General features: G+C 42.5%; 1 protein-coding gene across 1 annotated transcript; it reads left to right on the forward strand.

The window, feature by feature from the left end:
* Positions 1–646: 646 nt before the first annotated feature.
* Positions 647–13,511, forward strand: tfe3a (transcription factor binding to IGHM enhancer 3a). The gene is made up of 11 exons (XM_035645225.2): positions 647–972; positions 3,280–3,378; positions 3,520–3,588; positions 3,722–3,884; positions 4,094–4,291; positions 4,862–4,960; positions 7,271–7,391; positions 8,908–8,964; positions 9,248–9,323; positions 9,736–9,883; positions 10,554–13,511. Exons 1-11 carry the CDS (start codon positions 830–832, stop codon positions 10,935–10,937), a joined length of 1,557 nt encoding a protein of 518 aa, XP_035501118.1. The 5' UTR covers positions 647–829; the 3' UTR covers positions 10,938–13,511.
* The last annotated feature ends 515 nt before the right edge of the window (positions 13,512–14,026 follow it).

A 14,026-nucleotide genomic window follows, 5' to 3' on the forward strand; every position in this document is an offset into this window, starting at 1 on the left:
TCTTTTCACGATTTACATATAAGTAAAATATCTGTATTATATATATTTTGCACATCATGTAGTTTCAAGTCACTGTCACGTCATCATCTTCTGAATCAACTTCTTTTAATTATTATAGTTTACAGGTCACGTGAGAGTAGTAATGGCGTCAGAAAATCAAACTTCTTTCTAAATAATCATTAAATATTAAGTTTGAAGATAACATTTCTCTTCGGTGATGCTTTTAACGTTAATATCATAATCATTCTAATAATAATGATATGTACAAACAGGCTGGAGTCTCTCTTAGTGAGTTTGTCCCAAATTATTTGTGACGTCATATGGCTGATGAAACCCCCCCGAAGCCTCCCTGATTGGTCCGCTCTTCTGCCACTCTGAGCTCGGCCGATCGGCTGGACTGACGTCACTCCCCCTCCACCACCTCTTCCCGGAACACCATAGACAGAAACAAGCGATCTCCGAGCGTTCCACAGCACCAGCAGCTCATTGGCTATGAGATTACACAGTCGCATTCCCATTGGTCTGCAGTGGCCAGACCAGCAGATGATTGGTCGGCCCATGTCCGGTGTGTGTGTGTGTGTGTGTGTGTGTGTGTGTGTGTGTGTGTGTGTGTGTGTGTGTGTGTGTGTGTGTGTGTGTGTGTGTGTGTGTGTGTGTGTGTGTGTGTGTGTGTGTGTGTGATGAGAGAGAGAGAACTGCGACTTATCTGCGACTTGTATCCAATCCATCGATATGAAACGTATTTGAACTTGAGAACTGGACGGGCTGCTGTTCCTGGTCGGACTTTCTCTGGTTCCGTTGCTGTTGAATCGTCTCTGTCTCTGGAGAAATGTCGGGCGTTAGTTCGGTCCAGGTCCAGACCGGAGAGGTGAACCAAACCGGAGCCGAGTCGGTGCGACAGGAGGCCGGGATCCTGCAGCCGCAGACGGTGTTCGTCATCCTGGACTCGGCTGAAACACTTAATCTGATCCAGTGAGTGCGGAAGTTTACCCTTGTTTCTGCTTACGCCAAACTCCGTTCCAAATGCTGTACTTTTAACGCCTCCGTGTCTCTACAGTCCAATGACATATTTACTGACCATGCCTGAAGAGATCATTTACATGTGTAGTATCTTCTGGTAAAATCGGCAATGGCACTGCACACCTAATGTAATACAGTAAGTAACAAACCTGCTGTTGCAGCTAAGATAAATAACAAGACAGTTACTCATTCACTAAAGTTACAATTCTTCATTAAATTCATGTTTTTGATTGCTCTGATCGATCTGAAGGAATACTTCTATCTCGCATATGAGGCAAATAAATGAGTCGAGAATTACTTAGACTAAAGCACAGAGGTGTTATACAGTTTGGCAAAACAGGCAGAGCATTACCACTATACATGTTCCAGTTCAACTGAGCAGAACTGTTGGTGCTGATGATGAAGAGTCTGCGCTGTTCACATTCATCTCAGTCACCTTTCAGTGAAGCTGGCGTGGAAATAACAAGCAGTCAAACAATAAATCTTTAATTAGCCAAAGTTATGAATCGAGTTCGGTGTGACATGTTCTTCAACAACCACATGAAGAGACAAGTCAAAAAAGTGCTGAGTGAGTGTTGTACAAGTTAGGATGATGATGGTGAACTTTGAACTTTGATCCTCTTTGCCTCCTGGTGTAATGACTCATCCAAGATTAACACACACACACACACACACACACACACATACACATACACAGACACACACGCACACATGCATAGATGCACACACACATTCACAAAGGTATTTTCCCAGGGGAAAGAGAGAGAGAAGCTGAGACTCGTCCTCCTCAGGTTCCCACCACCACACCGTGCTTACAAACACACACAAACAGATTAAGTGGAAAAATAGTCATTGTTTACAGTGTCACCATGATTATGAAGAACATTGTTGCCAGATGTTTTTGTCTCTCCGGTTTCCAGGTGTTTTAACCGCAGCATGTTTTTACAGTGCTAGACGGAGTCTGACAGGCTTTTTATTTTCGACCAATCAAAGGCAGGCGTTAAAAAAAACTGAAGCTTTTCAAGTTTTCTACTGTTTATTGTTCACAAAGCTCAAACAACCTGACAGCCAAAACCCAGGGCTGAGACATGTGTGCTGCTGGATGAGGTCACACACCTGTCTGCAGACAAGACAAACATAAAGACGATCAATGAAGTCCATCTATATTTACAGTCAATGGTTCAGCTCTGGGTCTGTCTGTCTACTCTGTTGCGTTGTTGTTGTTGTATAGTTCTGTAACATCACTGAGCACGAAACTTGTCTTTCATCATGTGTAAATAACAAAAAAAACATAAATCAACTTGAAGCTTTGAAAGTGAGGAGGACGATTAAAAACACTGCAGCTTTTTTACAGTGTAAGGAGGGGGGGCTGCAGTGAGTCAGCAGAAACAAACTCACACACACACACACACACACACACACACACACACACACACACACACACACACACACACACACACACACACACACACACACACACAAACACACACCCCATCCGTCACCACAGGAACAGAACAGCAGAGTGATCCACCCTCTCTCCCTGTGTTTCTGAAAGTCTCACTCTCTCTCAGCACCTGGTGGACATTAGAGGAACTGCAACTTCAACCACAAAGATAAACACATCACTTACGTCACAAATACAGTGGTCTGTGTCCACTTCCCAGCTGTTTGGCTCCACAGAGCCACAGGTGTATGTCTATGTGCGTCGCGAACGTGCCAGTTTGAGCCGTCAATCACGCAGTATCTACACCCCAATGTATATGGTGCTTTATTGTCTATTTATTTGCTCTAAATGAGACCACCATTTACATAATGTACATCATGCTGTATTGGCAAAGACTTGAAACTAGCGATTGAGACCATAAACTTTTCAGGAAAGTCTTTACTGACGTTATAGATCCAGTGAGAAGTAGAGTCAGTTTCTCATAGACTTCTATAGAAACAGAATTGTTTTTGCAACCTATGGAGTCGCGCTCTGCTGATCATTCCAGATAACACAGGCTTCAGGCACTTCATTTTCCATACTCCCCTACATCCATTTTCATATACAGTCTAAGTCAATGGGTGTTCTCTTTAGGTCTGCTCATATGACACAGGTTCCCATGTCCATGTGACCGTGTGATGTGATGTTTACTGTGACACTAGCCGCATTTGAAGTGTTTTTTTATGGCTTCCGCGTTCTCTCACTCAGGCCCCTCCTCCTTCTCCTCCTCCTCCTCTTTGCTTGAGTAGGCATCTGATTGGTTCTCTCTCTGTCAGGGTGGAGTCTGGGATCGTTGCTGACATCGAGGTTGACAGTCTGCTGCCCTCGAGCTTCGACACCTTCTACCAGATCAAGAGTCAGCCAATCAGCGTCAGGTAACATACACACACCTCTGACCTCTGTGACAGGATTCGGTTTCCACAGCGACAGCAGCTGACATTGGTGACATCATTTGAACACAGTATGATGTCATGTAATCACAGATGATGTCATCCTCTCTCTCTCCCTCTCCTCAGTTCTTCAGCAGCAGTTGCCTCCTCTTCCTCCTCAACATCATCCTCACTGCCCTCAATCATGTCATCCAGGTAACACACTCCAACACATCTTAACTCTCTCGCTCTCCTGTGGGGGGCGATGGCCCTGAATGTGGACTCAGTCAGATGATAACCTGTACCTTCTCTCCTCTCCTCACCTCTCCTCTCCTCTCCTCTCCGGAAGGGTGTTGATGCGTCAGGACCTGATGCGTCAGCAGGCTCTGGAGGAGCAGCAGAAGGAGGCGCAACATCAGCAACAGCTCCGCACAGCAGACTCCTCCTCCTCCCCCATCTCAGTGTCCTCCTCCTGCAGACCTCCTGCTCAGGTCCCTGTGGAGGTGCTGAAGGTAGGAGGAGGAGGAGGAGGAGGAGGAGAAAGAAAAAGAATCATAAAGGAAAAAAGAAATAACATTAAAAAAAAAAAAGCCTCTTTGTCTCTTTCTCTGCCTGTCTGTCTGTCGGTCCCTCTCTCTGATTCTTCATTTATTTGACAAGAGACTTCTTATTTTTCCTACATTTCCTATAAAACACATGTCCAACTGTGTGTGTCCCTCAGGTGCAGACTCACCTGGAGAACCCCACCAGGTATCACATCCAGCAGGCTCAGAAGCAGCAGGTGCGCCAGTATCTCTCCACCGCTCAGACCGCCGTTACCCCCAAGACTGCCAATCAGAAGTCAGCTGGACCATCCCCAAGCCACTCCCCCCAACTGGGCTGTGCTCCAGGACTGCAGCCAGGGGAGAGCAAACAGGAAGTGAGAATTATAAAGCCATCTAAACAGGAAGTAATAGGTGTCCGAAATCACCCACTCATTCACTACCCCCTACTCACTACCTAGGGGAACTTTATGTAGTGGATTAAAAAGTGAACTCATCGCCAAATAAAAAACACTACTTTTCATAATGCATTGTGAGATACAATAAGTGCACTTTATAGGGTATAATAAATTTAATTATAAGCATTCAGATATTACTACAAAATAGGAAACTCACTCTAAAATGCACACTGTAGGGGTAGGGGTTGATTTGGACACATAAATATACATCTAAACAGTAAGTAATACATACAGTACGAACACATACAGTACGCAAACAGATGAACAGATGAAGACAGATATACAAATGAACACATGAAGACAGATGAACACACATGAACAGATGGACACATTAATATATGAACAGATGAACACATGAAGTCATATACACATGAACACGTGGCTGTGTCATTTATAGTTGTTTTGTGTCTCTTTGTGTTTGGGGCTGCTCCTACATGGAGGGGTTGGGGGCCCTCTTATCATCCAATTTTTTGTGACTGCTTCATTCAGATTGAAGACACCTTCATTGATGACATCATCAGTCTGGAATCGAGCTTCAATGATGAATTTTTGACACTGATCGACTCTGGACTGCAACTCGCCAACACGGTAGCGCGCACACACACACACACACACACACACACACACACACACACACACACACACACACACACACACTCACTGAGCAACCCACATGGACACTTTATGGCGGCGCATAAGGCCCTTTTCCGGCCTTTTTTAAAGCTTGATTTAATCTGGTTTAAAGATGGATTTAATCTGGATTACAACTGGTCTAAGGCTGTGTTGCAATCTGGTTTAAAGATGGATTAAATCTGGATTAAGGCTGTTTTAAACTGAATTGAAATGGCATTAAATCTGGATTACAACTGGTTTTAGGCTTGATTAAATCTGTTTTGATGCTCGATTAAATCTTGTTTGAAACTGTATTAAAACCATATTAAACCGGATTAATCCTTGATGAAAATTGGTTTAAAAGTGGATTAAATGTGATTTAAAAGTGGATTAAATCTGAATCAAATTTGTATTAAGAGCTGGATTAAACTTGATGCTGTATTAAAGTGGGATTAAACAGGATTAAATCTGTATTAAACCGGATCAAGGCTGGATTGAAATGGGATTAAATCTGGATTCATCTGGATTAAGGCTGTCTCCTTCAGCAGGTCTGTGCTGGGTTGTTTTTTCTAAAACCCAAACTAACTGATGGTGACGTTTAAAACTCATCAGTTCAGTTCAGACTTCCTTGTTTCTGCTTCGTCAGCTGTGTGTGTGTGTGTGTGTGTGTGTGTGTGTGTGTGTGTGTGTGTGTGTGTGTGTGTGTGTGTGTGTGTGTGTGTGTGTGTGTGTGTGTGTGTGTGTGTGTGTGTGTGTGTGTGTGTGTGTGTGTGTGTGTGTGTGTGTGTGTGTGTGTGTGTGTCTGTGTCTGTGTCTGTCAGATAATGAAGCTCACTGGGAGGGTTTTCTTTCTTTCTTAAAGAGACGTTTCCTCATTTTTCAACAGTCGTCCAAACAGAAAGAGGAAGAGAACTGCTCAGTCTGACTTTGTGTGTGTGAGTGTGCGTGACTGTTTGTGTTTATGTTTGTGTGCATGTCTGTGTGAAATCAGAGAAGATGAGGATTTTAGTTTTACTGCCGGACCATGAGAAGAGGAGGATTAAATCAGAGGTAAAATGTATTGTTTTAAAGTCAGATTGAGCCTTGACCTCTGACCTCTGAACAGCTCTGGAGGACAGGCTCGTCCAAGGAATGAGCTTTTTCTGCTTTGTTGTTAGAATGTGGAGGGGAACAGGAAAGTGGATTCTTTAGTTAAGTATGATCAGCAGAATGTACTTGATGTACTGTTCTTTACAGGAGCATTATTATCGATGCATGAACACAGTGCAGGTCTTAACAGTGAAACCATTTTGCTAGCATTTGCTACTAAAAAAATAGATGTGTGCTTACTGTAAAATCTATTTAGTAACGTGCTAGGGATGCCATGGTGTGGACATTTTCCCACCGGGTAATGAATGACAATAGTGGCGTTTCACCCAAGTGGCAACCCGCCTTGACGTCATCCATTGGTTTGTGAACTGCCATTTGGAAGCCTCCAGCTTGGCATTTTGACCATATTTAGAGGAGTGGGGGGTGGGTCTGACTGAGAGCTCACGGACACCTGCACGCATTGGATGAGTACTAGCTGTCAATCACCCGGTGTCCAAACCCCAAAACAAACTGTGCTTTACCGTCCATTTTACTCTAAATGGGACCACAATTTACAAAATGAACATCATGATGTATTAACAAAGACTTGAAACTAGCGATTGAAAACACAAACTCCTTAGGAAAATGTTTTCTGACGTTATAAATCAAGTTAGAAGTAGGGTCATTTTCTCATAGACTTCAATAGAAACTGACTTAATTTTGCCACCAGTAGAGTCGCGCTCCGCTGGTCATTCAATACTGTCCGGACCCGGGATCTATGTCCAATTTTTATATGCAGTCTATGGTTACACTGGACCTTTTCCAAGAAAGAAAGAGTGTTGGATCTCTTCCTGAAATCTTTAACGTTAGATTATATTCATCCTCACTCTTCTGCTGAACTTGAAGTTATGTGTAGCGTTTCAAATTAATTACCTCAAATGTGGCAGTCCACATCGCATAAAAGTTTTTAAGAACATAAAAGATCTTTAAGATGTTTTGTGGTTTCTTTCATTGAAGAGCTGCGCAGAGCTCTCTCTCCCTCTCTCTATGTTATACAAACAAATTCACACTTAAAAGTTTTGTGTGTGTGTTTATCAGAAGCAGTGAATGAGGTAGGTCATCCTTAAGCCAATCACAGTACAGGGTGCTCTGGATTGCTTCTGATTGGTCTGTTTCTCTATCAGCAGCTGATTCTGTGTATTGATTGATTATTTTCAGATGCCCATGTCTGGGACCATGGTTGACATGTACGGCAGCAGTGGAGGGATGGCCACGCCCACCGTCACCGTGAGCAACAGTTGCCCGGCTGGACTCAATGGCGTGAAGAACGAAATGTGTGGTGGGTTCCAGACAATTAATGACTGTACATAAAGATGATCAATGACTGCATATAAAGATGAATGACACCGTCTCCACTTCTTCCCTTAGTAGAAAAATTAAGCTAAAATGTCTTGGTTACGGCTGCCGCCATCTTGTGCTGGTGACGTCATTTGGAGCCAGAATCTGTGCAGTATTCATCATAGAGTGGAGTCACGGTATCAAGGTCCCACCCATATACCTATACAGCTGTCAATCATGAAGTCTCAGTTCCGTTTTCATAGCATTAAATAACAAATGAAAACCAAATGTCCCATCTGCTAACATGGAGGGGCGGGGTTTATGACCTATACTGCAGCTGGCAACCAAGGGGCCATCAAGATAATTTGGCTTCACTTTTGGTAGCTGTCGTGTTGTCCATCTTTATTTACAGTCTGTGGTTCATAGCAGGGTGACTCTAAGGACATTATTATGTTATTGTTATTTTTCTAAATAAACTTTATTGTAATTTTTGCTGGACAAACTGACTGAGGTTCAGCGTTTACGTTCATTGTCTGTCAGGTAAATGTGTGGTAACAGAATGACCGCAGTTCAACTCTCAGAGAGTGAAGCCCTCTCACCCTCTGTTTCCCTGTTTTCTGCTGTAAAATCTGTTCTTCTTCAGTTTGATGAGTCAACATTATGACTTCCTCTGACACACACACACACACACACTTACACACAAACACACACACACACGCACACACACACACACACACACACACACACACACACACACACACACACACACACACACACACACACACGCACTCACACACAGAGGAGCCAGTCGTATTTTTCCACATCATCAGTTCCCACTTCCTGTTCAGTCAACATGAATGTCTGCTTCAACAGAAACAAGAGCTTTGGGCATTTTGAAGTTTCTGTAACTAAACATTTAGTTCACATTTTTCACTCTCATGTTGTTCTTCAGAAAAAAAACTACAAACTAAATAGTTCCACCAACTTCTTGCAGGATGTTCATCAAAGTATTTTGCTGAAATTATTATGTGACAAAGGTCGTCCTTTATCGTGGAAATTGGAGTTTACTTTATTTGGAGCTTTCAGTCATATCACATGGTCTTCATCACAGTAAGATAACTGTCACTGAGAAGGACGTTTTCTCTGATTTCACCCACAAACATGTTCAGGACTAAAAAAACTTGTTGACTGCCATTAAAAGTATCAGAAACAAATAGAAATTGGGCCTTGAGTGTTGACAAATTGAAATAGTTAGTTACCCTTTTATTGTAGTTTGAGCTTCTGTAACAGCAGAAAGTTCTTTTAGCAAATGTTTATGTTTCAAAATGTCCACACTTCAGAAAGATGTCCTCACATTTCAAAGTTTCCCTACAAACCTGTGTAGATTCAGACACAGCCGCTTCAATCTGTCCTCAAAAATACACACATTTACATTTTCTACAGTTGCAAAATATGTGTGTTTATTTGTGTGTGTAAATATATATGTTTATCTTTATTTTGACATTCTGTTGTTTCAGATGTGGAGACCAAAACTCTGATCAAAGAAAGACAGAAGAAGGACAGCCACAACCTCAGTGAGTACTGCAGTAATAATTCAGAATGACTTCAAAACCTTCGGACATTTGTTTGTAACAAAAATCATCACCGTGTTCCTTTCTGTCATAGATCTGATGATATGTGAATGTTACTACAGTCATGGTGAATATTTAAATAGTTTGATGACGTTCAAGTCTGCATGTTTGTGATCAACTGTGATCAGCAGCCGAGTCTTCAGTGTGTTTCTGTTCCTGACCAATCAGCTGCTGTTTTACTGAAACAGCTGAATCTGAAGTCACCTTCATATTCTTTCTGTTTCAGTCGAGAGGAGGAGGAGGTTCAACATCAATGACCGCATCAAAGAACTTGGAGCGCTAGTCCCGAAATCCACTGACCTGTCAGTAAAAACTACTACCAATACTGCACTAGTATCAAAACTACTAATACTGCTGTACTACTTACATTACTAATGCCAAGTTTGGACCACACAGGAAGAGGAGCCTCTCGAATGGTGTCTTAAGAGTTAACACATAGGGATTGGCCACTGATCGAACACAGATTTAGCTGAGATCTGGGGCTTTTGTCATTGAGTTTCAAAATGTGTCGGTGAGTGGATAGTTGGGCTAAAATCATGTAGTTTGAACAAGGCCTTATAGTGCTTTACTCCTTATACTGCTGTACTACTAATACTTGTAAAGCACATCTTTCACATTTAATAACTAGTAAATCAAGCTTGTTATCCTGCTGCGTCTCATTAAGATGGTTATTGCTGTGTGTTAACGAGGCGTTGCCTGTGATTGGTTGATCAGGGAGATGAGGTGGAACAAAGGAACTATCCTGAAGGCGTCAGTGGATTACATCCGCAAACTGCAGAAAGAACAGCAGAGAGCCCGAGAGATGGCAGAGAATCAGAGGAGGCTGGAGAATACCAACCACTCCCTGCTACTCCGCATTCAGGTGAGGAGGGGGATGTGACTGTTTCAAACCAGTTAGGTAGCAGTAGCGAGGCAGCTTGCAGCTGTTAGCCAGCAAACACAGGGAGCAGTCGTCTCCTCGGTCACAGGCAGAGTCTGAACTTTAAGGCTTTTGAGGAATTGGAAATGTAATGTGAACAACAGATGAAATTAATCAGGTACCAGCAGCTGCGTTTTCATATCCTGACTAATTTGCCCAATGAGTGATGGAATATGCTGAGAATTAGTATAGAAACAAAACTCGCACACAACGCAAAACCCAACAGTACAACCTAGAGCACGAAGGAGAGAACGCAGTTCACTGCCATGGCAACAGAGCAACAAATCAGACCGCAGTCCCCCTGCCTGCTGAGAACCGCAGGCCTATCAAGGGAACGTTCACACCTACAGCTGAAGATCTGAAGAGGTCTGGCTGCCTCTGTGGATGTTGACTTTTTTCTGAATGCACACCGACCTGACATATCACTATCAGACGGCCCCCAAAAATCCATAATAGTCTAATAGGCTACACCAATGATTGTGAAGAACGATTTTGGTTCATTATGAAACTGGACAAATTAGTGAAAACCACATCTGGATACAGATTTGCAATGGTCAAAGGTCACCGACAGGGACGATGACTCAGATTATAATAAAATCTTTCTTTGTTGTAGGAGCTGGAGCTTCAGGCTCGTCTGCACAGCCTCTCCTCCTCCTCACCTCCCCCCAACTCCTCCTCCTCCTCCTCTTCTCTGGACCCCCAGACCCTGCTCTCCCACACTCTGCCTCACCCCTTCTCCTCCCCTTCCTCTTCTCTGGTGACTCCCTCACTGGGTCTGGACGCCCTGAGCTTCGTGGAGCTGGATGAGCCTCAGGGAGCCCCCGCCGTCTTCCACCCTGACCTGATGTCTGACGTGGGGTTGACGGAGCTCCAGGGCCTGGGAGACATCCTGATGGAGGAGGGGGGAGGAGGGCTAATGTCCGACCCCTTGCTGTCCTGCGGAGCCTCTAAGACCAGCAGCAGGAGGAGCAGCTTCAGTATGGACGAGGACCTCTGATGACATCATCACTCATGCATTGATCTGATTCGCCAGAGCTGGAGGTGGGACATGGACCAGCTGAGAGATTTTTTTTATTTTAATTTTTTAAAAGAAATATTTTTTTGATATTCAGTGACAGCATCAAAACAAATAGCGCTCAAAAGTGAAGTCACAGGTAGCAACTCTGTCCAACATAACCATGGTAACCACTGGGAGTCCTCCAGTTTCGTCATGATAACTATTGAGTGATTGCCTGTAACCAAGGCAACTGCTTTTTGCTACAGTTTGACCATGTGATGGCATGGTAACTGTTCTGTCCCTGTGTGTAACAGTGGTAACCACTGTGCTCTCCAGTGTCACAGTGGAAACGACAATGTCTCTTTGATGATAACCAATATGTCCTCCAGCCTCATCTCGAGAACCACGGTAGCTATTGTTTCTTCCAGTGTACCTTTTGAAACCGATTTTTTTTCTACATGGTAACAGCAGTGTTGTTTCATCCTTGTCAACATCAGACAAGAAAAAACAGCCCAGAAGCTAATTGGCTGATAATGAACAAACTCACAGCACATTGGTCAGTAAACCAGCTGCTGATCAGTTACTAATCCATCGATAACTCGATCAGTTCAGTGAAAATTAAAAAATCTGTTTTAAACTGTGACATCCTGAATGTCTTTTTGTTTTAGTCCAAAAAACCTGAAGTTGCTCTGAGAGCGAAAACATTTTATCATCAACAAAGTTTAGTTTTAAAAATGAATGGATGGAGCCAATCAGCGTAGTGCAGGGTCAACATACAGAAACAATCGTTCACTCTCACATTTTTTTAGTTTATAGTCTCCGATTTACCTAACCCCGATGTGCATGTCTTTGGACTGTGGGAAAAAGCCATAGTATCCGTAGAAAAACCCACACATACACGGAGAGAACATGCAAACTCCACACAGAAAGGCCCTGGGCTGTTTGAACCGATTTTTGAACCAAGAACCTTCTTGCTGTGTGGCAACAGCGCTAAACACCACACCACCCTGCAGCCCTTTTTGATTCATTTATTGTAATTGTTAATTATTGAAGGATTATTATTATAACTATGTGACACTAAATCAACACTCTGATTTATGATTTCATCATTTTAGCTAAATGAAAGAATATATATATATATATATATCATTTTTTCCTGGCTGCAGACTAAAATTCCACAAAAGGTTTTAAAGGAGCTGAGGTTTTGTTATGTGGCTAATGTTAGTGTGTCATTAGCAGCTGTCTACTCACCAAGTTCTGTCTCCACAGTGAAAACGTCACTTTTGTTCATTCATACGTCATTCATGTTTCCTCGTGTTAGCCAGTTAGCCCCGACCCGTCTGCTGCTCAGATGACGTTTTATGACCTCTGGTCTTGCAAACACAAAGATGGCTGAAGCCCAAGGTCAATAAACAGTTCATGCTAATGTTAGCTACATAGCGACCGTCTACGGCATCACACCTCACCTGGTCTGCGTTCAAGAAGTCTTTTTATGGTGTTTTCTGCTGTTCTTCAACCGTTCAGGTGTGGACTCACCTGTGAAGGTGGCTCACTAAAAACAGGTGATGTTGTCGGGACGAGCTTCATCTGCAGAGCTTCAGTCAGAGAGAGCGTCAGGGAAATGTTAGCTGGATGTTCACTGGATGTTAGTGGAACACACCAGATCATGATACACTTTATTATTGTTTTTATCTGTTTTATGTTTGACATGAAGGGAAATGGTAACTGAGTCCATCATCTTCTTGTTGCCATCATCATTTGCTCTGGCCTCAGTTAATGGACCAACACACTTTCCTTTTTTTTTAAACCTTCAGACCTGGAGGTTTTGAAAACCAGCCAAAATCAACAGAGATTTATCCAATCAGAGCCTATAAACTGTCCAGTCATTGTCTTAATTCTTATTCAGGAAAGAGGTTTCATCCACACCATAGACTGAATCAGTGTGATAAGAACTACTTAAAATTACAGAAATGTCACACATTTATGCATCTACGTAGAGTAAATCAGTTTAAATGTCGGTGTTATCAGATGATAAGTCTGATAGTGTTTCATTAAATAGATTAAAAGTCTTCACTTATATTTATTTACATTGAGTCAAACTGTCAAAATAAAAGAAGCTGAATTGACTGTGATCAGCTCCTGTTTGCAGGGAAACCCAGTGACGTACAGATAACTATCCCTGGATCACTGTGATACTGAAGGAAATCTGAACCTCGATCCCTGATCAGCAGCTTCCTGTTGTTTAAGTGTCACCTGTCCCTCACCTCACCCAGTATCTGTGCCTATATGCCTCAGCCCCTCCATCTGGAGTAGAGATAAACTCTGTAGGTGTAAATCCAGCAAAGGACCCTGTTTTACTTAATCCCATCAGCTCTGCAGCACAAATCTGAATCCAGAACAGAAGTCAAGATGACGATTGATTGACTCTGGTTACCATAGCAACGGCAGCTTCTGACTCAGCCATCAGTCATAAAGAAGGGATTCATTTGTGTCTTTATTAATGTTGATGTAGTCTCTGTTTTTATAGATCAAACTTTTCTATGGAAATAAATAAATAAAATTGGTAAAAATCAACTTATTTTGTTTGTTGTCTGTGTCCTGAAGCAGAGCTTGTCTTCTTGAGTTCCACAATTAATAACACACGCACACACGCAACACTAAACACTAAACCTTTCAGTCATTCGAGTAAAGTGAGTATTTTTGCCCTTTTGTCTGACGATGATCAAACAATTATGAAGAGAAGCTGACGTGAAGCAGAGGACAGAAGAAGTTAATGTGTGATAATGAGGTAAATCACACTGAACTGTTCATTCAGGAGCGTGAGCAATATTGACCAGTTTATGGAACAATATTGATCAATGTGTGGATCATTGTTCTAATAAAAGAGATTTATCGTCACAGTCTCCTCCTGCTGTTGTGCAGCTGCGTTGATAGAATAAAAAAGTCATTAAATTTAAGCTCTAAATTAGTGAGTCTGTGTATTTATTTAGTGTGATGAACTCTCCCTCTGTTTATTAGAAACTGTTTTAAAACCAGATTTGACACATGAAAAGTCTGCACAAGAACAGCAAGAGCTTCACAGCCCACGT

This window comes from Scophthalmus maximus, chromosome 3 (genome assembly GCF_022379125.1).
Source record: "Scophthalmus maximus strain ysfricsl-2021 chromosome 3, ASM2237912v1, whole genome shotgun sequence".
NCBI classification, from domain to species: Eukaryota; Metazoa; Chordata; class Actinopteri; order Pleuronectiformes; family Scophthalmidae; genus Scophthalmus; species Scophthalmus maximus.